This window comes from Schistocerca americana, chromosome 1 (genome assembly GCF_021461395.2).
Source record: "Schistocerca americana isolate TAMUIC-IGC-003095 chromosome 1, iqSchAmer2.1, whole genome shotgun sequence".
Lineage (NCBI taxonomy): Eukaryota > Metazoa > Arthropoda > Insecta > Orthoptera > Acrididae > Schistocerca > Schistocerca americana.
The window spans coordinates 725,192,981-725,220,298 of record NC_060119.1 but is presented as its reverse complement, the minus strand read 5'-3'; the positions used below and the strand labels follow the sequence as shown (position 1 = coordinate 725,220,298).

The 27,318-nt window shown below is 42.6% G+C and overlaps 1 protein-coding gene across 1 annotated transcript in view; it reads left to right on the top strand.

Moving 5' to 3' along the window:
• The first annotated feature begins 819 nt into the window (after nt 1-819).
• The window catches only part of LOC124593850 (cilia- and flagella-associated protein 43), a 219,326-nt gene continuing 192,827 nt past the window's right edge, over nt 820-27,318 (top strand). The window contains exons 1-6 of the mRNA XM_047132200.1: nt 820-888; nt 1,025-1,255; nt 1,344-1,498; nt 7,442-7,670; nt 7,976-8,185; nt 13,773-13,967. Coding sequence (XP_046988156.1) covers nt 820-888; nt 1,025-1,255; nt 1,344-1,498; nt 7,442-7,670; nt 7,976-8,185; nt 13,773-13,967 — 1,089 coding nt within the window. The remainder of the gene's footprint in view (nt 889-1,024; nt 1,256-1,343; nt 1,499-7,441; nt 7,671-7,975; nt 8,186-13,772; nt 13,968-27,318) is intronic.

Sequence of the window (27,318 nt, the reverse complement as noted above, 5' to 3'; positions counted from 1 at the left end):
TTTTCTGTATGTGTAATGTTTGTTGGAGTGCCATGGAACTGGTAAAACAGTTCACCCATCCCCAAAACCAGATGTTGTTGTTGTGGTCTTCAGTGCAGAGACTGGTTTGATACAGCTCTCCATGCTGCTCTATCCTGTACAAGCTTTTTCATCTCCGAGTAACTAATCCTTCTGAATCTGCATAGTGTATTTATCTCTTAGCCCCTCACTATGATTTTTAATCTCCACACTTCCCTCCAATACTAAATTGGTGATCCATTGATGCCTCAGAACCTTCATAGTCACTGTCCTCACCTATCTAGCCCCCTCCCTGCTTCCATTCCAGCACTGCACAGCCGTAATTTCACCGCCACACCCAGTCTTTTAATTTCTTTTGTTTTTATTTTTATTTTTATTTCTCTCCTTTCCACTCCTTACCCCCTCCCCCCTCTGCACCTTCTCTCCTACCCTCTGTCTAAACTGCAACACTTCACTGTCCACCACTCCCCTTCCCTGCCCCAGCCTTCTCCTTACCCCCACCCAGCCGCCACTCCCATCATGCACTGGTGCTGCTGATCGCAGTGTAGTTTCAGCTCTCTGAGACTGCAGATGTGTGTGCAAGCTGCGCTTGTGTGAGTGTGTGTGTGCGTGTGTGTATGTGTGTCTACTGCTGACAAAGGCCTTAATGGCCGAAAGCTATGATTGTGTGAATCTCTTTATTTTGCTTATCGCGGCTCAGCATCTCCACTATATGGTGAGTAGCAACTTTCCTTTTCTCGTGTTGTTCTAATCTTAATTAAATTGATCCTATATCATTCTACACAGTTGAAAGAAACGTGGATGGGCCTACTCAAGATCTATTTCACAGAAAAGCAGCAACAAATGATTCTCAGTATGTGCATTGTCTCAGTATTAATAATTCCTTATGGTTAGCTGTTGACACACACTGAAACAAAACAGTGCATCATTATTGACTTGGTTATATATAGTCTATCTGCATGAGTTAAAAATGTTTACAGAATTCTATGACTTTGCTCTTTCATAGGTGGTTTCACTGCTACAAAAAAATTACGCTAACCCACCAGAAGAACAGCTACCCATCAGATGTTTCGATCTTGATCTAAATTTAAGAAAACAAAGAACAGAGGAAGCAAAACATGAACTTATCAGAACAAAACAACACTTGGAGTCTCTCTGTAAGGCCCAAGACAATTTGTGCCAGCTTATAAAAAGAGAAACGTGGGATAAATTAGAGATCAAGCGTAAACATATCAAGGTATGCAGGTATTACTTTTTTAAAAGCTTATTTTGAAAGCCTGATATTGATGAAAGTTATTCAGTAATGATATATACTATTTATGTAGGCATTTTTGGGTGAGTTTGAAGTGGAGAATTATGCTCTGCTGCCTGCTAATAAAAGATATGAACAACAACTGAGAAAGCTTTTGGATCATAAGGCAGTTGTATCTCATATTGCAAAAGGGGAGTGTTTGGAGCCATGGATTCCGAAAAGTGATAGGTATGTCATGAAATGTTTAATATATGTTTATATTCTACAACCTGTTGCATGGTATATGACTGCACAGAATAAGACATATCACAGTCGCTTATTCCTTTTGATTCCATTCACAGACTTTTTGTGAGAGAAGCTATTGCATATACACTTTACACACAACCTGAGCTGTCTTTTTTTTTTTCATATTAATGATAAGTACATTAGTACAATTTTAGAACATTCTGTGAAGATTGCTTCTATATCTACATCGCTACTCTGAAATTCACACTCATGTGCCTGGCAGAGGGTTTATACTACTTCTCTACCATTCCACCCATGAATGGCACATGGGAAAAAGGTACACCTAAATCTTTCCATTCGAGCTCTGATTTCTCTTATTTTATTGTGATGATCATTTCTCCCTATGTAGGTGGGTGTCAACAAAATATTAAAGCATTTGGAAGAGAAAGTTGGTGATTGAAATTTCATAAATAGATCTCGCTGCAAAGAAAACCGATTTTCTTTCAGTGACTGCCATCCCAACTAGCGTATCATATCAATGACACTCTCACCCATATCATGCAATAACACAAAATGAGCTGCCCTTCTTTGCACTTTTTCGATGTCCTCCATCAATTCTACCTAATAAGGATTTCATATCACGCAGAAATATTCAAGCAGAGGACAGACAAATGTAATGTAGGCTGTCTCTTTAGTGGGTTTGTTGCATCTTCTAAGTGTTCTGCCAACAAAGTGCAGTCTTTGTTTCGCCTTCCCCACAATATTATCTATGTGGTCTTTCCAATTTAAGTTGCTCGTAATTGTAATTCCTAGGCATTTAGTCGAATTGACAGCCCTTAGATTTGTGCGAATTATTGTATACCCAAAATTTATCGGATTTCTTTTAGTATCCAAGTGAATGGTGTCACACTTTTCCGTGTTTAGTGCTTTTTGTCACTTTTTGCACCATACAGAAATTCTCTGTAGATCATTTAGTTCACCTGATGATTTTCCTAGATGGTAAATTTCAGCATCATCTGCAGACAATCTAAGGAGGCTGCTCAGATTATCACCTAGATCATTTATGTAAATCAGGAACAGCAAAGGGCCTATGACACTACCTTGCAGAACGCCAGATATCACTTCTGTTCTACTCGATGATTTACCATCTATCACTATGTACTGTAACCTCTCTGAGAGGAAATCATGAATCTAGTCACACAACTGAGACGATACTCCATGTGCATGCAATTTGATTAATAGTCACTTGTGAGGAATGGTATCAAAAGCCTTCTGGAAATCTAGGAATATGGAATCGATCACAGATACCTTGTCAACAGCACTCATTACTTTGTGGGAATAAAGAGCTAGGTGTGTTGCACAAGAATGATATTTTCTGAATCTGTGCTGGTTATGTATCAATAAGTCATTTTCTTCAAGATGATTCATAGTGTTTGAGTGCAGTATGTGCTCCAAAATCTTACTGCAAATTGAGGTCAGTGATATGGCTCTGTAATTCAATGGGTTACTCCTATTTCCTTTCTTGAATATTGGTGTGACCTGTGCTACTTTCCATTCTTTAGGAACAGACCTTTTGTCAAGTGAGCGGTTGTATATGATTGCTAAGAAAGGTGCTATTGTGTCAGCATACTCTGAGAGGAACCTGATTGGTATACCATCTGGACTGGAAGACTTGCCTTTCTTAAGTGATTTGAATTGTTTCGCAACACCTAAGATATCTACTTTTATGTCACTCATGCCAACATCTGTTCTGGTTTTGAATTCTTGAAAATTTAAGTGAAACATATTGCCTACTACACAGATGCTCTCATATAGAGCTTCTTTGCTGAGTTTTACAGATAAATGATACTCAAGTACTGACCACAGGAGAGCCAGATAAGCTTCATTGGTAAAACACAATTTTATGTCTGGGTAGAGTGGAGTATTTATTACTTCATAGGTAGTGGGGAGTGGGCATGGTAATTAAATGATAAATGATCACTCACACTCCCATCACTTACTATGAATACTTTTATTCTCACAGCATATACACAATTCATATAACATAGAATGCATACAACAGAGAACTGATCTGGCAAAGATACAGTTGTTCTTGCTGCTGTAGGGCAGTGATATTATTTGGGGATAGAGTGAGTGATTCTACATCCCCACAGAGTGTAGTCTTCCAGGTGCCTGGGCAGCCGTAACGGGTGGCTGGTCTGTGACATCAGTGGCGGTGCCAATGGGGCAGTGGTGGTGTCCGTAAAGCTGTTGTTGGATGGTGGTGCATTGTCCAGTGAGGCCATCAGTCCACTGGCAGCAGAGTCCGGGGTATCAGTCATCATCATGAAGTGTCTGGGGCTGACACAAACTGGTAGCCCTCTGAAGAAAGAGTGTATTTCAGACCCGCTGTGTCGATTGAAGGCAGAAGGAGCATGGAGTGCTCTAATGACCTCAAGATTGTGCTGTAGGTGAACTGTCTATTGTCAGATTTGGCTATAACCATGAGCAGTGAATCCTGCAGAGTTACAGAAATCTCTTCTGGGAGTTGATCTTGCAGGTCTATGACGATTGTAAATTGGCTTCAGGGGCCTGGAGCTGAGGCTGGTGGAGGAATCTGGGTGTGTCCACTAAAGTCCACACCGGTTTTAGGCGAACCACTGTTGGCAGGTTGAAGGGTGGGTTTGATGACATCATTCCTGAGCATAACGTGTGTACATGCTTAGAGGTCCTTGCGCACAAAGATGGTTGGGTTGGCATGGTGGGATGGTGGTGGGTTGTGGACTTGGTGGATGTGGTCCCTGACACATTTTACTTGATTCGGCAGGTTGACTTCCACGGGGTCAATGGTTTGTGATATGAACTCTGATGGGAGTGTGATCGGTTCCCCATGGAGCACCTCTGCTAGCAAGGCAACCAGATCTTCTCTGTGGGCAGCTCATACGCCCAGCAGCACCTAGGGAAGGGCCTCTATCCACTCCTGGTCGTGGCATACAAGTGCTGTCTTGAGGGAGCAGTGCCACCGTTACAAAAGTCCGTTGGATTGAGGATGGTAGGCATCCACAGAGGTAGCAGAGCTCAGAGAACAGGGCCGACTTGAACTGCTGGCCTTGGTCAGTTGTCAGGGACTCTGGGCAGCCAAAGCATGCAATCCATAGTGTGATGTAAGCTTGGGTGATGGTGTCAGCCAAGATATCAGTCAGAGGGGTGGCCTCCACCCATTGAGTTGTCCTGTCTATGGCTGACATGATGTAATTGAATCTGTTTGAATCTGTATGTAGCCCTGCCATGTCTATGTAGACATGTTGGAAATGGCCCTTCAAGATGGGGAGTTTCCCGATGGGCAGTTGGGCATGATATCCTGTCTTGGGCCGTTGGCATTGGATGCAGGCTGTCATCCACACAGTACAGTCTCGTTTAATATTAGTCCAAACAAAATGTTCCATTATGAGTTCCAGTGTTGGGTGTACTCTGGGGTGAGACAAGTTGTGGAGGAGGTCAAAAACTGTCTATCTGAAGTTCTGTGGGACAACTGGCCATTGCCTGCCATGGGATACGTTGCACCAAACTAGTTTGGTTGTGCCTGTGATGGTGCACCGCTTGAACTGGAGGCCCATTGTGTCCAGATAGCAGGTTCTGAAGGTCAGTGTCAGTTGCTTTTGCCTCCACTGGTTAGTCAAAGTCAAAGTGTGCTGATGTGGAGGCAAGTCATGAGAGGTAGTAAGCCACCATGTTTTCTGCTCCCCGTATATATCACAGACATCCAAAGTATATTGTGAAATCAAGTCCAGGTGATGGAATTGTTGAGGGGAGATATTGACTGGTGGGTTTTAATAGCGTCACCAAGAGGGCAGTGGTCTGTGTAGACAGTAATCAGTCAGCCCTCAATGTCTTCAGAAGTAACGAACCACCTCATATATCACCAAATGCTCATGGTCGAAGGTTGACCACATTTTCTGGGAGTCAGTAAGTTTCTGTGACAAAAATCATAGGAGTTGGGTTGCACTGGAGGCTTCCTGTTGTAACACCATCCCAGTCACCTGTTCACTGGCATTGGCCATTACTACCATATGGGCATCTGGTGATAGGAGTGCCAGGGTGGTGGTCTGACTGAGCTTTGGTTTTGATGTTTTCGAAAGCTGCTTGCATATCAGAAGTCCAAGTGAACTTATGTTTGCATAATTTGTTCTTGCTGTGGAGTGACTCTGTGAGCGGCAGAAGTATTTCTGCAGCATGGGGGAGGTGTTTTCAGTAAAAATTAAATACCCCTAAAAATGATGCAACTCTTGATAGTCCATTGGGTAGGTTACGGATAGGTTACGGATTTGGTCTATCTTTTCCGGGGCGGGAAGGATGCCCAAAGTCTCGAGGAGGTGGCCTACAAATGTAACATATTTTTGCCATAGTTGGCATTTGTCCTCATTGACCACAACACTATGCTCCGCAGGTTGTCAAATACTGCTTGGAGGTGTTTCTCATGATCTTGAGCTGTTTGTGAGAAGGTAATTATATCGCCCAAACAACAATAACAAAAGGACATGGTAAAAAACAAACTGTCAATGAACCACTTCAAAGCCTGAGCTGCATAGTGCACAAAGAGGAAATCGAGTAGATGAAACCATGTAATTATTTCCCTATTTGTGATGTGGCCATTGGGATCTATGAAAAAGCTCTTTTGCAGTCAGTCATACTAAAGATTGTGACACCAGCCAGGTCCTAGGAGAAATCCTGAACATTACACATGGGGTAACTATCAATGATGGCACATGCATTCAAATGTCTATAGTCCCCAGTAGTCCCCACACTGGTGCCACGTTTTATCTTTTTTCATTCTCATAGTAATTGGTGAGGCCGACGCACTGTCTGATGGCCCAATGGTGCCCTTGCATAACAGTTCCTCGATTGTGGCCTTGGCCGCCTTTACTTTGTGAGGAGCGAGAAGGTGGGGCCGGCGTTGGACAGGTGGACCCGAGGCTTGTATTAATACTGTGTACAATACAATCGCTAGTGCTACTGCACTTCATGGCACACAATCCACTCATGGAGGCGATATCACTGTTTACACTCGACCTGCTCACAAGAGCAATGTCACTGATCTCGTGCAGCCTGCTCACGGCAGCAGCATCACCAGAAGTTGAGGCACTGGACTGACCTGTGGTTCTGAAGGCCTTGCAGCATCTTGAGTGGGTGGCTCTCATTGTTGCTGGTGTGATGACAGCTGTTGCTGTGTGATGTGTAGTTGTGCTGTGTGCTCGGAGCAGTGGTTGCAGAGGTTTTCATGAGCTGCTTTGGTGTGGCAGAGGTAGGTGTATGCAGCAGTTGTGGTGCTCAAGTGGTCTGTAGTATCAAGTTTATCATTCCATCATATTCCTTGGTTAAATGAATTAATTACTTCTGCACTATTCAACTTGTGAATTTTTGGTCTTATCTTGTCTGCAAAATGTCACCTTGCCAATTACATAACCTGGGTCCATGACCTGATGGGTAAGAGGTGAACTTCAGTGAATTATGGACACAACACGTAATTACAAAACAACTTTACTGTACATGTTTATTGTACACAAGTTTATACAGAAATAAGTCACAGCTCACACTTTAAACAAAAACAAAATGCTGCATTACTGAAGTGTACGAACATTTATGAAAATGAAAGAAATCGATTGGTGCTAACAATTTAATTCTGATGACTTAAAAGTACAAACACCTTTATTCACAGAGTTTGTCATAAGAGAGTTCAATGTGCAATGTTAAGCACACATAATTTTATTTAGTTCTCTTTTATACATGAGGAAATAGCTAACAAGTAGTCTGTTTGGAAAATTGTAATTTAATGTGGTAATAAAATTTCATTGGATTGTCTGCTTCCTACAGATGCAGTGACTGTTATTATATCCCCCAAGAATTTTTTATTTATGACCCACTTTTCCAACAGTACTGAAGTCTTATATATCTTCCTAAAAATTACAGCAAACACAAATTAGGTACAAAAGTGATAACTGACCAAACTGCCAGTGAAAAAATTCGGGAAGCTATGTTGGAGGCAGAGGACGAAAAAGAGGAGCCAGAAATTGTTGAAGAACCTCATGTTTTCAGTGGCTCCTCCAGCCACAAATATGTTGAACTCTCACCTTATCTTGGATCACAGTTTGAAACTTCTTCATACCTCCAGATGCAAGAAGAAACTGTATTTCTCCAGGTAAATCATTCAGAATTATTCTATTATTTTTATTGATAATACTGTAGCAGTAATGCAAAAGAGACTAAAGCTAAGTTAGAGAGTGTGTGTGTGAGAGAGAGAGAGACACAGAGAGAGAGAGAGAGAGAGAGAGAGAGAGAGAGAGAGAGAGAGAGAGGTGCATGTTTTCTATTGCAGAACAGAACGAAATCAATTTTTGATAATCCCACCAGTTTCTGTAACATTCTTAAGTTTGACAAATATGTCTATCATTCATGTACTGTAACCTGTGAAAAATTTTTCCCTGCATTTTATTTATTTTTCAGAAAGTGAAAATTGATTTAAGACATTATTTCAATAAAAAATTTAATGCAATGGTTTCTTTAAAAGAAAAAGAAATGAATGTGGTTTGGGAAAGAAACAAACGTCTCCGGTACATTTTGTCTGAGTTGAATAATAAAGAAAAGATAATAATTGATCCCGCATGGACACCTAAAGAGAAACCTGAAACAATTATCACTGTAGAAGACAATGAGGTAACATTAACTACATAATTCCACATATTGTTTTGATATACTGTTGCATATTAGGAAGTAGAATAGATGAATAATAGAAGGGAAATATTTATTCTTGTGAAAAACAATTTCATCAGTTTTGTACGAATCACTTTTGTATATTTATATTGTGAGACTCTTATTTTTATCTTCATCAACATGTTTATAGGGATAAAAAAGGAAAATGTGTTTTTATTTGCTGTAGAGAATTAATACTACTACCAGAATGCAGCAGAGTGTATAATGTAAAACTCTCTGATATGGTAGCACCATATGGTCCCACAGCACCCTCCATCCCGATGGAGCTTATTGAGGGTGGCGGCTTGCCTCTAAAAACTAGACTCTTCTCACTCCTTCTATTAATGTGGGAAACCCGCAAGGTACCAGCTGACTTGAACAACTCCACAACTGTCACCATCTTCAAGAAGGGCAACAGCAGCGTCTGTGGTAACTACCGGGGAATATCTCTACTCTCTGTCACTGGCAAAATTTTTGCAAGAATCCTTTTAAATCGTCTCCAGACACTTTCAGAGACTATACTACCTGAGTCTCAATACGGGTTTCGACCTTCAAGAGGGACAATTGACATGATTTTCTGTGCACGACAACTACAGGAGAAGTGCAGAGAACAGCAAAAGCCTTTACTATTTGTTTTCTATGATCTAGAAAAGGCCTTTGATACAGTTCCCAGAGAAGCCATGTGGATGGTCTTAAAATGGTTTGGCTGCCCTGAACATTTTGTTGACCTGATTGAAGCTCTCCACGATGATGTGACTGGACAGGTCCTCTGCCAGAATGAAACGACTGGTGAATTCCCAATAACAAGTGGGCTTAAACAAGGATGCGTTCTTGCACCAACATTATCTGCATTGTATCTGGCAGCTATGCTTTACGAGACAACTGTAAACAATGCAGGAATAGAACTAAAGTACAGGTTTGATGGAGGATTATTCAACCAGTCCAGACTCCATTCATAAAAGTTCACCAGTACCACTCGTGTGACAGAGCTGCAGTATGCTGATGACAATGCTTCTCCAGCTCATTCACCTGCAGAGTTGCAGCTGTCAGTTGATTCCTTCAGCAGGGCGTACGAACGATTTGGTCTCTCCATCAATATTCCAAAGACAAAGGTGATGGCGCAGCCAACTCCTGGCTCCTCCGTTCCTGAATTCAGCATATCCATTTATGATACACCCTTGGAACAAGTGGACCATTTCCTCTACCTGGGAAGCATACTGTCATCTAACTGCTCATCTGGAAAAGATGTGGAGAATAGATTACGTGCTGCCCATGTAGCATTTGGACGTCTTACAAAGCATGTCTTCCTGAATAAAGACCTAACACTGTACACCAAACTGATGGTGTACAAAGCTGTAGTCATTTCCACCCTGCTATATGGTTGCAAAACCTGGACGTTATATCGCTGTGAACTGAAGAAACTAGAACGCTTCAACCAACAGAAGCTAAGATATATCATGAACCTGAAATGAGATGACTTCATATCCAACACGGCTGTTCTTGAGAAAGCAAAAATGTATAACATGGAAGCTCTTATCATTGTGCATCAACTCAGATGGGTCGTACATGTCCAGCGGATGAAAAATGACAGACTTCCACGCCAAATGCTGTACACCGAAGTGAGCACAGGTAAAAGGTCACGAGGTGCCCCCTCTCAAACGTTATAAGGATCAGTACAAGAAAAATCTGAAAAACTTGAACATCGATCCGAGTAACTGGTCTACAATAGCAGAGGACCGAAGTCGCTGGCGCTCAGTTACCTCAAATGCTCTTCAAAACTTTGAGCTGGAACGTCGAAGAATGGAGGATGACAAATGCCGGAGACGTAAACTCCTCCAGGCTCAGCCACGTCCTCCACCTTCCATCAGCTGTAATGTCTGTGGCCGCCTGTTCCATGCTAGGATTGGATTGCTAAGCCATCAACGACACTTCCACGCCTGAACCGTGACAACGGAAGTCTCAGGAGAGAAATGAAAACTCGGATACGAGTATCAGCCGACGATGACGGTAGGATAACATTAGCATAAGTGAGCCGGTTTTTAATGTTTTCTTTCAACACATCATTGTGCTGAGCACTCAGTAATAAATGTATTAAAGAATTATTAAAGGCCTCATCTAAATATTAACAGTAGCAGAGGACAAACTGTAAGATAGTTGTGAGTGGTCTACTTAACCCCCTGCAAATGGTTGAATTAGCTGTGCTATGGAGTCAGCTGAACCATTGTCATTAAGTATTTTACTTTCAAAAACACAATACATGTCAAAGAAGTAAATGACCATGTGGGACAGAGTACACCCCATGCAAATGACAAATTAAAAATAAATCAGAACTGCTTATAAAACACTAGGAAACATCTACATATACATAGATACTCTCCAACCACTGTGAAGTACATGGCAGAGGTTACTTAAAGCATTATCACATGTTATGATTTCTTCCCATTCCAACCATAATGAGCCCAGGATCAGTGACTAAGTAAATGCTTTTGCACCTGGTGCCATTACTCTGTTTTTGTCTCCGTGGTCCGTATGGGAGCAATAAATGAGAAGCAAGATTATTCACATAATACTGATTCTTAATGCATTGTAAGTATGATTTCACAGGATAATTTGTGTCTGTTTCAAGACATTGATGAAGATGGGGATGATGACATGTTAATGTGGGTGTCCTACAGCAAGGTCTTTTGTGCCCATACTAAAATTTCATGAGACAAGTGTTGTTAAAGAGCACAAAATTGTTAAAATACTAACTATAAGGAAAAACATAAATAATGCCCTGAGAACAGCCTGCAGGGATATGGCACATTTTGTTATTATCCCCCCCCCCCCCCCCTAGGCCTCCAGTCTCGCAGTAAAAAACAAGGAAATGGTGTTGCTAGTGGTTTTGATGTGGATTTATTGAAAAGCTCTGTCAGTGAACAACTACTGCTATCAGTAACACTGTCATTCAGTTTAATCCCTACTGTGAACTTTGCAACTAGGGTATTAAAATGCTCTGAGACTGCTGTTGATAATATCTTTGTCTACAAATCTTGGGAGAAAAGTCATATCACAAAACCAATAGTAAATGGGCTATCTGATCATGTAATGCACCATCTTATGTTAAATGTTAAAAACTGTCAGGATATAAAATCTATTAAATCTGATTACAGGAGGGTAATAAATAAGTCAAACATTCAGAAATTTCAGATGTTGCTCAAAGACATGAAATGGATAGAGGTTTACTATACTGCCAAAGTGTGGCAGCCATGCTGCAAACATGCACGAGTGGACCAGAGCACTAATGACTGGCTGTAGTTAGCTGTGTCAGATATTCATCAGCTTGCATACCTGCTGATAGGCAAAATTGTGGCACCATGTGGCACGCATGGATGCAGGTCAGCAGGAAAATCAAAGCACTGGAAACTGTGCCACTGTACAGTACAGATGCATTTTTCGAGGGTCTATAATTTCAATCTGTGGACCATGTGGGTTGAGCTTGGTGCAAGCTCACCACAGACACTTAATGGAAGTTTGTTTGGTGCTCTTCATTTGTTTCTGCCTTCACTATGTTGGAGTCATAAAACACATGGTGCGTCTGCAATCGTGAGGAAAAAGTTACATTTAATTCAAGACATGCATCCATTGTTCTCCTATGCTCATGCAAACAGACAGTGCACTCGGCACCAAGGAGTGTACAGTCTCCGGGATCGATATTTTAGGAACTGTTATGCAAACACAGTTATCATGATTGCTGGTTAATGGACATTGCAATCTGATCTCATTTTTTTCACAGGTTCACTTAGTCATTTAGCAGAATAAATACATTTTTGGCAAGTGTACTTATCAAGTCCCATTACCATATCATCACCATAGCCTACATCCTGAACAAAGTGCATGGGTGCAACAGTAAAGTTGGCTTGCTGCATGACTGTCATGTAAGTGGCAATACCTGCATGTTCCTGCTTCAGAAGCATTCATTAATAATGCTACTTCCTCATTTGAAAGTTGTTTTCCCCTAAAGGTAACTCAAATTAAATGGAAGTCTAGAAATAAACCATGGATTACACAAGGATTAAAGGTAGGATTAAAGGTATCATGTGGGAGAAAATGGAAACTGTGTGTATTATCTAGGAACAGTTTTGATGGCAGCGTTGTAATGCATTACAAAAAATGCTGCAAAATATTGAAGCAGGTAATCCAGAAATCTAAGCAGCTTTATTATGTAAAAAAGATAATTACATCAGGCACAAAATAAATATGTGATGTAGTGAAGACAGAGACAGGTGGGGTCAGAACAGAAGATGAACAAATAGCTCTAAAAACATGTGAGACATAGGTAACAAGTGCATGTAGGTAACAAGTACCTTGCTTCTGTTACTGACAGCTTGGATTTATCAGGTTCAGTAAACAGTGCAAGGGGATATCTGAGATCAGTCTCTCCAAATAACTTCACTTCTCTTACTTTTGTACAGCTTGAACAACATAAAAATAATTATGCACTGTTCTTTTACTCTTTTCCCCGCAAACAAACTCATACATTTGCCACGACTGGGGGCCATGGCTCTCTCTCCATGTCTTCCCTACTGCCTGTCAGAAAAACTAATCCAGCTTTTCCTCATGATGAGTGAGATGTTGTACCTAAAAATATTTTAAATTATGAACCCCTAATGTGAAATCTGTATCACAGTTGTGTAACATTCAATTTTTATGAGGTATGCTTTGGCTCCCATTTTAAATAGATGTATTTCAGTTACCTCTTTTTATTTCCTTTAGCAAATTATTGTAAAATTTCAATCCATGATAGGAAATGCTGTTCAGAGCTTTTTGTTTGATTTCCCTTGGCAAATATGTGTCCAAACTAGCTCCTGTATCATGATTTTGTATAGAGCTATTAAAGGCACATCTTTTAATGTTTTTCCTGATGTGTGCAACAGATTGATAAATGAACTCAATTGGCACAGTGAGGATACCCAATTTTTAAAATATTTCCTTGCATTCTTTCTCTGTGGGTACAAAATTGCTTTAGTGTTTGGTATATTTGACCCCAGCACAGAATCCCACAGCAAAGAAATGACTGAACATAGCAACAGTATGTTAGCACAAGGCACTACCTCATACACACTGATTTTAGGATTCTTAGGGCATTCATCACTAAAATTTGAGTTTGCTACAAATTGCTTCTGAACAATAAGTTCTTGTTTTTTACCAATGACTACTATCATGTTGTTGTAAGCAGCAAAAAGAATTTTTTTCTCTATCTCCTAAATTGTCTGAAAAGTCATTATTGCTGTATGCTGTTGAACACCAACATCATGTCTATGGCCCAACAAATGAAATATGGCATTGTCTGAAGTATGGGCTATCTCAGCTGTATTGTACGTAACAGACACTTACCTCTATAACAGAAAGAATACATGTTTCTTTACAGTCCTGATGCAATTATTGTCATTAACATAAAATTGTATTTAAAAAATTTGTGTAAAATTATAGCAGATAAACAAGTAGAAACTTCTAATGTACTGTGAGTTTTTCTGTAACATCCATGATAAAAAGAAGTATTTATTTACAGGTGAAAGCAAAACCATATATTTCACCTAGTGAGCAAGAGATACTGGACAAACTTGCTGCTGAAGAAGAAGCACGCCGTTTAGCTGAATTGGCAGATGACTTTCGTGAGAGGGCTTTGGTGGATATGATGGATGGTGTTCTTGAACTACTATGGGAGCACATAATTAAACGTGACATTCCAAAGCCAGCATGTATGGTAACAAGTCAATTATTGTGATGATTTATATTATTTGCACACCTACTTTAACCATTGCATACAACTCATAAGAAAGTCTAAGTCTAAAAATTGTTTGAAGACAGATGGTAACAGAGTTGTGTTCCATGTATCTATTCCGTTGAATTGATAATGATCAGTATTTTTCGAACAAATTTAAAAAATATGTGTGAGACATCTACGTCTTGGATGATTTTCATACCATAGTGTAGTATGTATACTACAGAAAATCAGTTTAGTTAGTGTGCATTACCAGTTTTTAACTATGATACTAAGATGTGGAGTCTCATTATGAAAACCATTCAAAAACTGAGGAGTGAACAGTGAGCTATTCCTAGGTGCATTATGAGAATTACTAGACTAGATGAGAATACAAACAGATATATCAGGAATAACCAAGATGATGAATTACAGTTGTGTCAGACTTTTTGCTAGATTCCAAGAGAAGAGAAAAGAAAAGACCAGCAACATAATAAAAGATGTTCATTACATGAGCTATATGTTATTTCAATGACTCTTTTATCAAAATGATGTGGAATGACTCAGATTGCAGGATATGTATATCAGTACATTTATAGTTGTAACATTAATCAACATGTGAAAATTAAAATCTTCCTTGTGAATTAAATGTTAGAAAAGATATTGGGATTACAGCCAGCCGTCATGAACTTCACTCCATGATACTTCAACTGGACACCTGTCAGTCATTTTCAGATGAGGCATTGAGGACTGATGAAGATGTTCTCAACACCATCTTATATAGCACCCTGATAGTATTGCCATGCAAGCTTCAATGTCATGGTGACAGAAGGACCACACCACTCAGCAGCAGCACCCTTGCTGGTGGTACTGCAAGTTCAGCTGTCTTCACTGTTGCTGCTCCCCACAATTTATGGAGTATTCTGGCATCTTATCAGGAATATATCTCAGAGATAACAGGATTCCATTGCTTATTCAGCTGATAGCCACTGTCACAGTTCATTAAATTTGCAGCACCGCATAATTTAATGGATTTTTTTATTTGGACTCCCAAAAACATTTTGCTGTGGCCAAAATGAATGTTTCGGCATACTCCATTGAATGTCCATTGGAGATACAATGTTCTGCAACTGCAGACTTGCTGGGTTGCATAAGGTGAGTGCAACATGTATGTTCTGTACAACATTCTTCCACTGTGCATGTTATTTGTCCTATATAGGCCATACCCCGCTGGCAAAGTGTTTTGTAAATTCCCACCCTCTGTAGTAACAAATTATCCTTCATTGACCCCAGCAGGTCTGAAATCTTAGATGGTGGGCAGAAAATTATTTTCACCCAAAAATTCCTAAGGATTCTTGCTATTTTTAACAAAATATTTCCAACAAAGGAAAGGAAAGCTAGGGATTTTGCTGGCACGTTCTCCTCTTTATCTGCCCCCCCCCCCCCACCCCCCCAGTTCTAATTTCCTGGTTTGAGTATCCATTATCTCTGAACACTGTCCTTGAATGTGCAAGCTCTTTAGTAAACTATCTGCATCTGACATTGTATACATACTGTGTACAAGGTTTTTAGCACACTCATGGCTTGGAATGGGTGATGGCAACTTGAAGAGTGCAAGTACAAATCACTGTGAGTGGGCTTATGGTAAACAGCAACTCCAAGAGAACCATCACTCTTCTCTCTAACCAAAACATCCAGGAATGGGAAACAATCACTTTTCTCTAATTCCATAGTAAATTCAATGTTCTCATGAATGGAGTTCTCTCCTCCATGGGACCACACTACAAAAGTATCATCCACGTACCTCCAAAAAACGCTTTCTTTAAGAACTGCTGATTCAAGTGCTTTTTCCTCAAAATCTTTCATTAAAAATATTTACCACCAGGGGACACAAGAGGCTAACCATGGCAACGCTGTCAATCTGTTCAAAATATTCCTGGTTAAACATAAAATAGCCTTAGGAGAGAGTATGTCTAAACGAACCAGTGATGTCCAACTGAAACTGTTTACCAATTAATGCTAGGAAATCAGCAAGAGGTACCATTGAAAATTGAAATTCTACATCAAAACTCACTAAAAGATATGAACAACTTAGGTGTATAACCCTGTCTGTGGATAAAATCAGCAGAGTTTCGTATATGATCTGAATGTTTGCCAACCAGTGGTCTCAGCATGAAATCAAGATGTTTGGCTAAATCATACATAGTGACTTTAATATTACTCACTGTAAGCTGTAAAGGAAGACCTTGTTTTTGCACTTTAGGAATGGTGGTATGCTGCCATGTGGTCTTGACCATTTGACTGTTTCCGGAGGAAATGAAGAAGAATTCAAGAGTCGACATGTCTTTCGTTGCACATATGCAGAAGGGTCATGATAAATCTTCCTGTACATAGTGTTATATCCTAGCCAGTAATGTCACCCGAGCCCGCTGCCAAAAGGTTGGCAGCATCAAAGTCCGGACGCCGTCCGCATAAGCAGCGCCAGCGAGACAGGAAATCGCCGCAAGTCTGCGCGCGCCACCGCTGGCTTCTGGTTTCTTAAGTGCTGGAGTCGCAAGCGTTAGGACAGTTCTGTATTCGCCGCTCAGTTGTATACTTGCCACCGAATTGTGTACTTGCTAGTCAGTCGTGTGTTCATCGCAGCAGAGTTGTTGTTTGTCATCAGCCGACGCTGACCTAGCCGCTCCGACTCGAACTAGACAGATTTCTGTAGACACGGAGTTCACTTCTGTGTTGCTGTATCTTCGTTAATAAAGATAAGTACCGACTTTTATTTAATCAGAGTGTTTGGGTTTTCCTCTTTCTGTTCACTGTTCCAGCGGACCGGTCGGCCCGCTACTAAAAGTGTGGCGATGACTTCGTAAGCCGTTTCTACAGCGAATTGCTTGTCGCTACGAACGCCGCCACAAAACTGGCGACGAGGACTTCCGAACTCGTGTGCAGGGCTGGTTCAACTTGTTTCTGGTTATACTAATTATAGCGATAAAATTTTGGGGGCTGGTTTAATTTGTGTTCACTATGTCTGCCGAATTACAACAGTTGATCTTGTTACAGAGTCAGCAAATACAAAGTCTGGTGGAAGCAATCGCCAAACAAGCGGCTAATCCTCCAACACAAAAGGAACAAGCACAGGCAGCACCACCTTTCCGTGCTTTTGATGCATCACGAGAAGAATGGCGAGAATATTTCGCGCAGTTGCAGGCGCACATGACAGTCTACAAAATCACAGGTACTGAGTGGCAGCTTTATTTAATTTCCACTGCAGGCGTGGAAGTCTATCGACTCCTTTGTAAGTTGTTCCCGGAATCCCAGCCAGAAGCTTTAGACTATGACGATGTTGTTAACAAGCTTGCTGAGTATTTCGAGTCGCGAGTTCATGTGGCAGCAGCCAGATTCAAGTTCTTCAGATTAAAGAAACTGCCACATCAATCTAATAAACAGTGGTTAACAGATTTACGGGGCCTCACCCGTCAGTGCCGATTTAATTGTGTGTGTGGAGCTTCCTACAGTGATGTCATGTTACGAGACGCTATTACTCAAAACATTGCAGATTCTCGTGTTCGTGCTGCTATCTTAAAGTTGCCTGACCCGTCATTAGAGACTGTGATGAACATCATTGAAGCCCAAGATACTTTTGACTATGCTGAGTGTGAGTTAGATCAGCCATGTATTTCTCAAATTGCCTGTGCTAAGCAAGTTATGTCACGCCTGCGGCCCCACCGGCCGAGTCAGACTGTAAACACTAGCCGGCCGCGTCATGTTAAACACATTCGTCAGCCGCGTGTGCAAAATGATAGAGTTAAGTCTTGCCCTAAGTGTGTTCTTGCTCATCCTCGTGAACGTTGCCCGTTAAGAAACGCGGTTTGTCACTTTTGTCAAAGGAAAGGACACATCCAGACTGTTTGTTTGCGTAAACGCAAGAACAATTCTAGTGCTGCCCAGCCCATGGATATTCATGTTCTTCAAAGCCAGCCCGCCCAGAAGGTCGTGTTTAAAGACTCTTCCACGGTTCGTGTGGGTAATAAACTTGTTCGCAATAAGCCACCCACCCAGCCCTCTGCTATGCGACCCAAGCGTAATTCAAACACTGTAAAAAGTAATGTACAGACTGCAAGTGAAGCGGAAGTTGTTGTTCCACCCGCCCAACCCACGAGTTGTCGTAAGCAGCGAACACGCGCTAAACACGCTGATTTTGTGTCTTCCGCCTCCACTGCACCGATCCAGAGACAGTGTAATAAACTATTTGTGAAGCTACTCATCCAGGATAAGACCTTCAATTTTCAATTAGACACTGGTGTGTCTGTGACTCTCATAAATAGTGCTACGTATGCGGCTATCGGCCGCCCTAAACTTTCAGCGGCAAAACATTCTTTGGCTACTTATAGTGGAGAACAAATTCCTGTGTTAGGTGTATGTAGCGTGCCAGCCACATTCCGTGGCAATACAAAAACAGTTTCATTCACAGTGCTCCGCGCTACAGACAGTGTAAACATTTTCGGATTAGACTGTTTTGACTTGTTTGGCCTGTCTATCCAAGACAATGTGTTGCAAATTAATTCTGTTGTTCCTCAAGACAGCATAACCGATTTGTGTAAACAATACAGTGACATATTTAAAGACGAACTAGGTTGTGCTGCGAACTTTGCTGCTCATATTACGTTAAAAGATAATGCTCAGCCTCGATTTTGTCGTGCTCGTCCAGTGCCTCACGCCCTCCGGGCACCTGTAGAAGATGAAGTTCGTCGTTGGCAAAACAACGGTGTTATTCAACCCGTTTCAGCGAGCCAGTGGGCTTCTCCCTTAGTTATTATAAAGAAACCGTCTGGCAAGTTACGTTTGTGTGCTGATTTTAAGTCGACAGTTAATCCTCAGACTGTCATTGATTCTTTTCCTTTGCCTAGACCGGACGAGCTGATGGATAAGTTAGGGGAAGCTAGTGGAAGCTAGTTTCTTTTCCAAAATTGATCTCCGTGAAGCATATTTGCAATTGCCCCTCGACGAGCAATCACAACAGTATTTTGCCATAAACACGTCATTGAGGTTGTTCCGTTTTCTGCGTTTGCCTTTTGGTTGTGCGTCAGCTCCAGCTGTTTTTCAGCGTTTTTTGTCACAACTTCTGGCTAATGTGCCATCGTGTTGCAACTATTTAGACGATATTGTTGTGTCCGGTCGGACGCCTGCTGAACATTTCCGTAATTTGGAGTGTTTGTTTAAAGTGTTGTCTCAGGCAGGCCTACGTTGCAACATCGATAAATGTTCATTTTTCCTTACGGAGTTGGAATATCTGGGACATGTTATTAATGCTCAAGGCATTCATCCCTCCCAGTCACATTTAGCAGCTATTCATGATTTGCCTGCCCCTCGCAATCTGCATGAATTGCAAGCAGTTCTTGGCAAATTGACGTATTATATTAGGTTTATACCTAATGCATCACAGATTGCTGCACCGTTTCATCGTCTCTGCCGTAAGAATGTTCCGTTTGTGTGATCAGCTGATTGCCAGTCAGCCTTTCAGCAGCTTAAAGAGGCTTTATTGAATGATCGTTGTCTGGTCCATTACGACCCTAACAAGCCTCTGGTGTTAGCTTGTGATGCCTCTTCTTTCGGCCTCGGTGCTGTGGTGTCTCACCGAGTCGGTAACACCAAACGTCCTATTGCGTTCCATCTAAATTGCTAAACAAAGCTCAGTGTAATTATAGCCAATTGGACAAGGAAGCGTTGGCTATTGTGTTCGGTGTCACAAAATTCCATCACTACCTCTATGGTAGACCATTCTATTTAGTAACAGATCTCAAGCCCCTGACATCACTGTTTCATCCGTCTAAACCAGTTCCTCAGCGGACAGCTCAGAGACTACAACGTTGGGCTCTTTTGTTATCACAATACCAGTATGAGATACTGTATCGCCCTACAGCTCAGCATGCAAACGCTGACGCGCTTTCTAGATTGCCGATTGCTGCGGATGATGTCTTCGATTGCTCAGACGACTCTTGCCATCAGATTGACGCCGATGAGCATCAATCCCTCCGGGATTTTCCGATTGATTATCGTCAGGTGGCACGTGAGACAGCTACGGATCCTCATCTGAGTTTACTATTACGTTTTGTTCAACGTGGTTGGCCGTCCAAGGCAAAGGACATATCGGATCCTGTGGTTCGTCGCTATTATCCGCAACGTCATCTGTTGTCTGTTTCGCACGGAGTTTTGCTGTTACGCACCGAGAATGACCAGCTTCGTGTAGTGGTTCCCCAAGTGCTCCAATCCAAGGTCCTCGACTTGTTGCATCAAGGTCATTGGGGAGTGGTCCGCACCAAGCAGCTTGCCCGCCGTCATTGTACATGGATCGGCATTGATAAGCAGATTACGCAGATGTCTACAGTTTGTTCGTCGTGTGCCGAACACCAAGCTGCTCCGCCTCAACGCTCTTTTGAGTGGGCACGCCCTGCCGGTCCCTGGCAGCGAGTACATATTGATTTCGCTGGTCCATATTGGCATTCTCGTTGGCTCATCGTGATAGATGCATTTAGTAATTTTCCGTTTGTTGTGCCCATGCAGTCTACAACGTCTGCACAAACTATACAGGCGTTGACTTCAATTTTTTGTATTGAGGGTCTTCCAGAAGTTTTAGTGTCTGACAATGGTCCACAATTTACCTCTGCTGAATTTGAAAGTTTTTGTTCTGCCAATGGCATTCGCCATGTTCTTACTCCGCCGTTCCACCCTCAATCGAATGGTGCAGCGGAACGTTTTGTACGCACATTCAAGGATCATATGAACCGCCTTCGTGCTACGCACTCTCGTCAGCAGGCCCTCATCACGTTCCTGTCGTCGTACCGGACCACGCCACGCGACGGCCCTTCGCCTGCAGAGCTTCTCCACGGCCGTCGTCATCGCACCCTACTACGGTTGTTGCACCCCCCGGATCGACCCGCCGCTTCTGAGCATCGCACGCGTTTTCAGCGCAACGACGCCGTTTTTTTCAGAGTTTATCACGGTCGCCGCTGTTGGGAACGTGGTACCGTGATAAGAGTCCAGGGTCGCGGTTTTTATACTGTTCAAGGTGCTACTGGGGTGCACAGGAGGCATCAGAACCAGTTGCGCCGCACTGGCCGTCCGGATTCTGCCGCTCGTTCTTTGTCCACAGATTTGGTCCGCAGCGGGGTCCAGCCGCGCCTTCCGACTTCGCTGCCGCCCCCAGGGCAGCAGCAGCAGCCGTCGCCGCTACCACGCCAACAGCCCGTCCTGTTGATGCCTCCCGCGCAGCTTCATCCGGGAGCGCCCCAGGTGGTCGCTCCGGCGCCTGCGGTCCCTCTTCAATCGCCACCGCCTTCGGAGCTGATGGACGTCGACCCCTCAGCCGGGCCGCCTTCCCAAGCGGTGGCTGTGCAGCCTGTCCTGCAGCCGCTTTCCTTGGGCACCCCCAAGGAGTCTGACCCCGCAGCGCCTTGTCCGGCGCCCACTCAGCAGCCGTCAACGCAGCGTCAGGAGACGCTGCCTCTCTTCGTGGGTCCCGACGCCTCGTCGCGTCCAGTACCAGAAGCTGCGCCCATGGTCACAGGCGTGCACCCTTACCTCGGTTTTCAGTTGGTGTTTCCCGAGGCCCCGCGCAGCCAATGCTGGGGTGCAGACCGGGGACTGCCACCGACAATAGTCTCAGCCCCGGTCTCTTCTGCTACGCCTGCGGCCAGACCCCTCCCCCGCCGTCGACGCTCGCCACGTCATTATTCAATGACGGTGCGGCGATTTGGGGGGGAGGAGTGTTATATCCTAGCCAGTAATGCCACCCGAGCCCGCTGCCAAAAGGTTGGCAGCATCAAAGTCCGGACGCCGTCCGCATAAGCAGCGCCAGCGAGACAGGAAATCGCCGCAAGTCTGCGCGCGCCACCGCTGGCTTCTGGTTTCTTAAGCGCTGGAGTCGCGAGCGCTAGGACAGTTCTGTATTCGCCGCTCAGTTGTATACTCGCCACCGAATTGTGTACTTGCTAGTCAGTCGTGTGTTCATCGCAGCAGAGTTGTTGTTTGTCATCAGCCGACGCTGACCTAGCCGCTCCAACTCGAACTAGACAGATTTCTGTAGACACGGAGTTCACTACTGTGTTGCTGTATCTTCGTTAATAAAGATAAGTACCGACTTTTATTTAATCAGAGTGTTTGGGTTTTCCTCTTTCTGTTCACTGTTCCAGCGGACCGGTCGGCCCGCTACTAAAAGTGTGGCGGTGACTTCGTAAGCCGTTTCTACAGCGAATTGCTTGTCGCTACGAACGCCGCCACAAAACATAGTATCCCTAAGTAGGCCATACACCTTCTCCAAACACGACTTTGGGGTAACAGAACAGTTGATTTACTTTTATCAGCCTTCAGGACCAGTATGTCCGGATCCACTTGGAGATTTTGTAGTGCAGCCCTTTCTTCAGAGGTTATATTACTCCATTGAGGGGGGAGCTTGCAAGAGACCATGCCAAGTTTCACTTAGCATTTCTCCTGCAGCATCTTTAGGAAGGCATCACACAGCTTCTTCAATACCACTAGTGTAACTTATCAGAGGTACTGCACTTGGTGTACGTGAAAAATTGATTTCTTGTGTTGCGCATCATCCAAATTCTTTTCCAGGATGTTATATATGGAACAATATGCAGATATTCCCTGCGGTGATGGCTGTTATGGCCCCAAATGATTAAATTTTGACATTTGCCAAGAACGTGAATCCTTATATACCCAATAAAACGTGGGCTGAAGTCATTGCATCATCCCAGTCCCATGGTACAGGAGAAAGATGTGCTGCAATCTTCAGATGTTGATGGAACAGTTCTTCTGAAGTAGCATGCAACCTTTGTCTTGTATAGCAAATCTCTCATTAACAATAGCATGACTGGCCTCTTACATTGTCTTCCATGCAGTGGGCGTCTTAATAAAATGTGTCACTGTGGCAAATTTTGGTACTATACCATGGTCCCAACATCTTATTAAGAAACGTAAAGAGCTTAAAACTTTTGCTCTCTTACCATGTAGCGCGTCAAAACTTATTACATGTGAGGCCATCCCCTCCCCGTAAAGGCATTTGATGTGAAATTTAAAATTTTCCTGCTGAATCAAATGTTCAAAAAGATTTTGGGATTGCAGCTAGTTATTGTAAATTTCACTCAAAGATTTTTCAACTAGAGACCTGCTAGTTATCTTCAGGTGAGCCATCAAAGATTGACAAAGATGTTCTCCACTCAGCCTTACGTAGTGCACTGACAGTATTGCCATTGCAAGTATCAGAATCACGGTGACAGAAGAACAACACTGCCTAGTTGCAGCACCCTTGCTTTTGGAACTGCAAGGTCAGCTGTCTTCATCGTTGCTGCTCCACACAGTTTTTGGAGTATTCTGGCATCTTTGTCAGGAGTAGATCTCAGAGATGATGGGACTGCATGGTTTATCCAGCTGGTAGCCATTGTCTCAGTTCATTAAATCACCCCACTGGCAAGGTATTTTGTAAATTCCCACCCCCTGCAATTACAAATTATCCTTCACTGACCCCAGCAGGTCTGAAATCTTAGACGGTGGGCAGAAAATTACTTTCACCCTATAATTCCTAAGGATTCTTGCTAATTTTAAGGAAATATTTCCAACAAAAGAAAGGAAAGCTATGGACTTTGCTGGCACATTCTCGTCTTTATCTGCCCCCCCGGATCTTGGTTTTAGCTGAGAATTTCCTGTTAATTCCTTGGGTTGAGTATCCATTGTCTCTGAACACTGTCCTTAAATGTCCAATTCCTTAGGTAAACTATCTGCATATGACATTGTATGCATCCTGTGTACAAGGGTTTAAGCACACTCATTGTTTGGGGTGGGTGATGTTAAGTTGAAGAGTGCAAGTACAAATCATGTGAGTGGGCTTGTAGTACACAAAATATTCCAGCTAGGCGTCACTTTCCATCTAACCAAAGCCCAGGATACTGAGTAAGGATTTTTATACCTCTGCAGGAATGGAGACAATCAGAACTGTACTAGAGTGTTACTTTGGGCCATGTTGTACCTCCATTGCATTTCTGATGGCTCATATGAAGTCAAGGAGTATGACACCTGATCAAGAAGGAAAAACTATGGAAATATTACCCATGTCTCCTGTATGAAATCATACAGCTGTTCAGAGGCACAGATCTACGATGGGAGCTACCCATTCAAGGAAAACTGAAGGCCTGCTTGATAACAGCAAAGCTTCATCAGGGGGAGTTATTTTCAGTTCTCATCATAATGAAGAGTATGTGACAACATGACTATATCATGAGGATCCACCAGTACTGTCATACAAAGGACCATTGACAAGTTATAGATACAGGGTGCTGTAGCTAGCTCCAGTGAGAATGTCTGAAACTTCTATTCCCTGTTTGTTCAGGAGAGAGAGCAATGCTGCAAGCTGTGCTGCATTCAGTATGGTGATGTGGTTAGCATTGCTGGTTTGCACACTGTGGATCACCAGTTCAAACCCAACAACCAACATCTAATTGTTATTTAATATTTCTAATTACTGGATGATACTCAGAATTTCTTGTGTTTGTAGTGTTTGTAAATTGTGGAATAATCAGATTTTGTACAAACAGCAGCACACTTCATCCAGATGTTCACTTCTTTTCTATGCATACACTGGTGTTCATAATAAACATGCTTTCAGTGCTGGGTGTTGTTGACACTGCTTTTGAATCTGGACTTGATTGTGTTTATGATGCAACAGTATGACTCTCACTCTTGAGAGAGCTATACAGGGTGTTACAAAAAGGTACGGCCAAACTTTCAGGAAACATTCCTCACACACAAATAAAGAAAAGATGTTATGTGGACATGTGTCCGGAAATGCTTAATTTCCATGTTAGAGCTCATTTTAGTTTTGTCAGTATGTACTGTACTTCCTTGATTCACTGCCAGTTGGCCCAATTGAAGGAAGGTAATGTTGACTTTGGTGCTTGTGTTGACATGCAACTCATTGCTCTACAGTACTAGCATCAAGCACATCAGTACGTAGCATCAACAGGTTAGTGTTCATCATGAACGTGGTTTTGCAGTCAGTGCAATGTTTACAAATGCGGAGTTGGCAGATGCCCATTTGATGTATGGATTAGCACGGGGCAATAGCCGTTGTGCGATACGTTTGTATTGAGACAGATTTCCAGAACAAAGGTGTCCCAACAGGAAGATGTTCGAAGCAATTTATCGGTGTCTTAGGGAGCACGGAACATTCCAGCCTATGACTCACGGCTGGGGAAGACCTAGAACGACGAGGACACCTGCAATGGACGAGGCAATTCTTCGTGCGGTTGACAATAACCCTAATGTCAGCGTCAGAGAAGTTGCTGCTGTACAAGGTAACGTTGACCATGTCACTGTATGGAGAGTGCTACAGCAGAACCAGCTGTTTCCGTACCATGTACAGCGTGTGCAGGCACTATCAGCAGCTGATTGGCCTCCACGGGTACACTTCTGCGAATGGGTCATCCAACAATGTCTCAATCCTCATTTCAGTGCAAATGTTCTCTCTATGGATGAGGCTTCATTCCAACGTGATCAAATTGTAAATTTTCACAGTCAACATGTGTGGGCCGACGAGAATCCGCATGCAATTGTGCAATTACATCATCAACAAAGATTTTCTCTGAATATTTGGGCAGGCATTGCTGGTGATGTCTTGATTGGACCCCATGTTCTTCCACCTATGCTCAATGGAGCATGTTATCATGATTTCATATGGAATACTCTACCTGTGCTGCTAGAACATTTGCCTTTACAAGTACGACACAACATGTGGTTCATGCATGATGGATCTCCTGCACATTTCAGTTGAAGTGTTCGTATGCTTCTTAACAACAGATTCGGTGACCGATGGATTGGTAGAGGCGGACCAATTCCATGGGCTCCACGCTCTCCTGACCTCAACCCTCTTGACTTTCATTTATGGGGGCATTTGAAAGCTCTTGTCTACGCAACCCCGGTACCAAATGTAGAGACTCTTCGTGCCCGTATTGTGGACGGCTGTGATACAATACGCCATTCTCCAGGGTTGCATCAGTGCATCAGGGATTCCATGCAATGGAGGGTGGATGCATGTATCCTCGCTAATGGATGACATTTTGAACATTTCCTGTAACAAAGTGTTTGAAGTCACGCTGGTACATTCTGTTGCTGTGTGTTTCCATTCCATGATTAATGTGATTTGAAGAGAAGTAATAAAATGAGCTCTGACATGGAAAGTAAGCGTTTGTGGACACATGTCCACATAACATATTTTCATTCTTGTTTGGGAGGAATGTTTCCTGAAAGTTTGGCCATACCTTTTTGTAACACCCTGTATGTGTTTTTCAGATATGTATAGTAGAAAATTTTGAAGCTTTTTAAGTTATTCTTCTTCTCCATGTCTTTGCTGTTACTAAAGTTGCATGTGTCAGATCTTCCTCAGCCTCCAGTGTTTTACAAGCCTGTACAGAACCCTTAGACTGCTTTACAAGTTCTGAGGTATGACTCACAAGCTGGAGACAATTACTTGTATTTTACAGATAACAATGTACTGTTTTCTGCTTCTGTATCTGCTCTTTCTTTTCAACGTAACCTGCTTGGTTTGGCTCATTCTATGTCTTATTAATAAATTTGGATTTATGCGCTAATAGTTAAGTGACAGACTTGTGATTGTGTCTGTACCTCACATCTATCACAGCAACATTGTAGCAGAGACAGTGCTCTGGATGACCATAAGTACATTTTTGCTATTTTGTGCTGCATCACTAGGAAGTAGAATATCATTTGTCACTACAGATTCAGTAGTATTCTGGTACACTACAGAAATGATGTGAAACTGTGATGGGGCTTCATGGAAACTGAGAGAGTGGAGGACAAGGTGCTAAACAAACCTAAACTAATATAGGACAATGTGTTATCAATGATGGGTATAATTGTATTGACTGCTATGAATGTGAGTTATGTCAGTCAGGACAATACAGGAGTGGAAGTTGGCAGTGCAGGAACAGGATACATAAGGACAGTGAACTTACAGTAAAACTTCTGTGTGCAGTACCTAAGAAATGAGTTATGAGTTGGCCTAATAGTGGACCTGAAAATGGTATGTACACATACTGTGGTAAAATAGCACTGAAAACTGTCAAGAAAGGGAAGGGCAACAATATGTCTCAGCTTAATGTGTGCAAAATTGAGTGTAAAAAATCTACTGTAGCACATGAAGGAGAATCCAAGGAACCCATCAACTTAGTCTCAAAACAGGTGTCAGTAATGATTGTCAAGAAGATTGAGACAGTTTGGGGAATACAGAAGAGATCAAAAGCAGTGGAGAGATTAGTGTCCCCAACCCAGGGAGTTCTCATGAGAT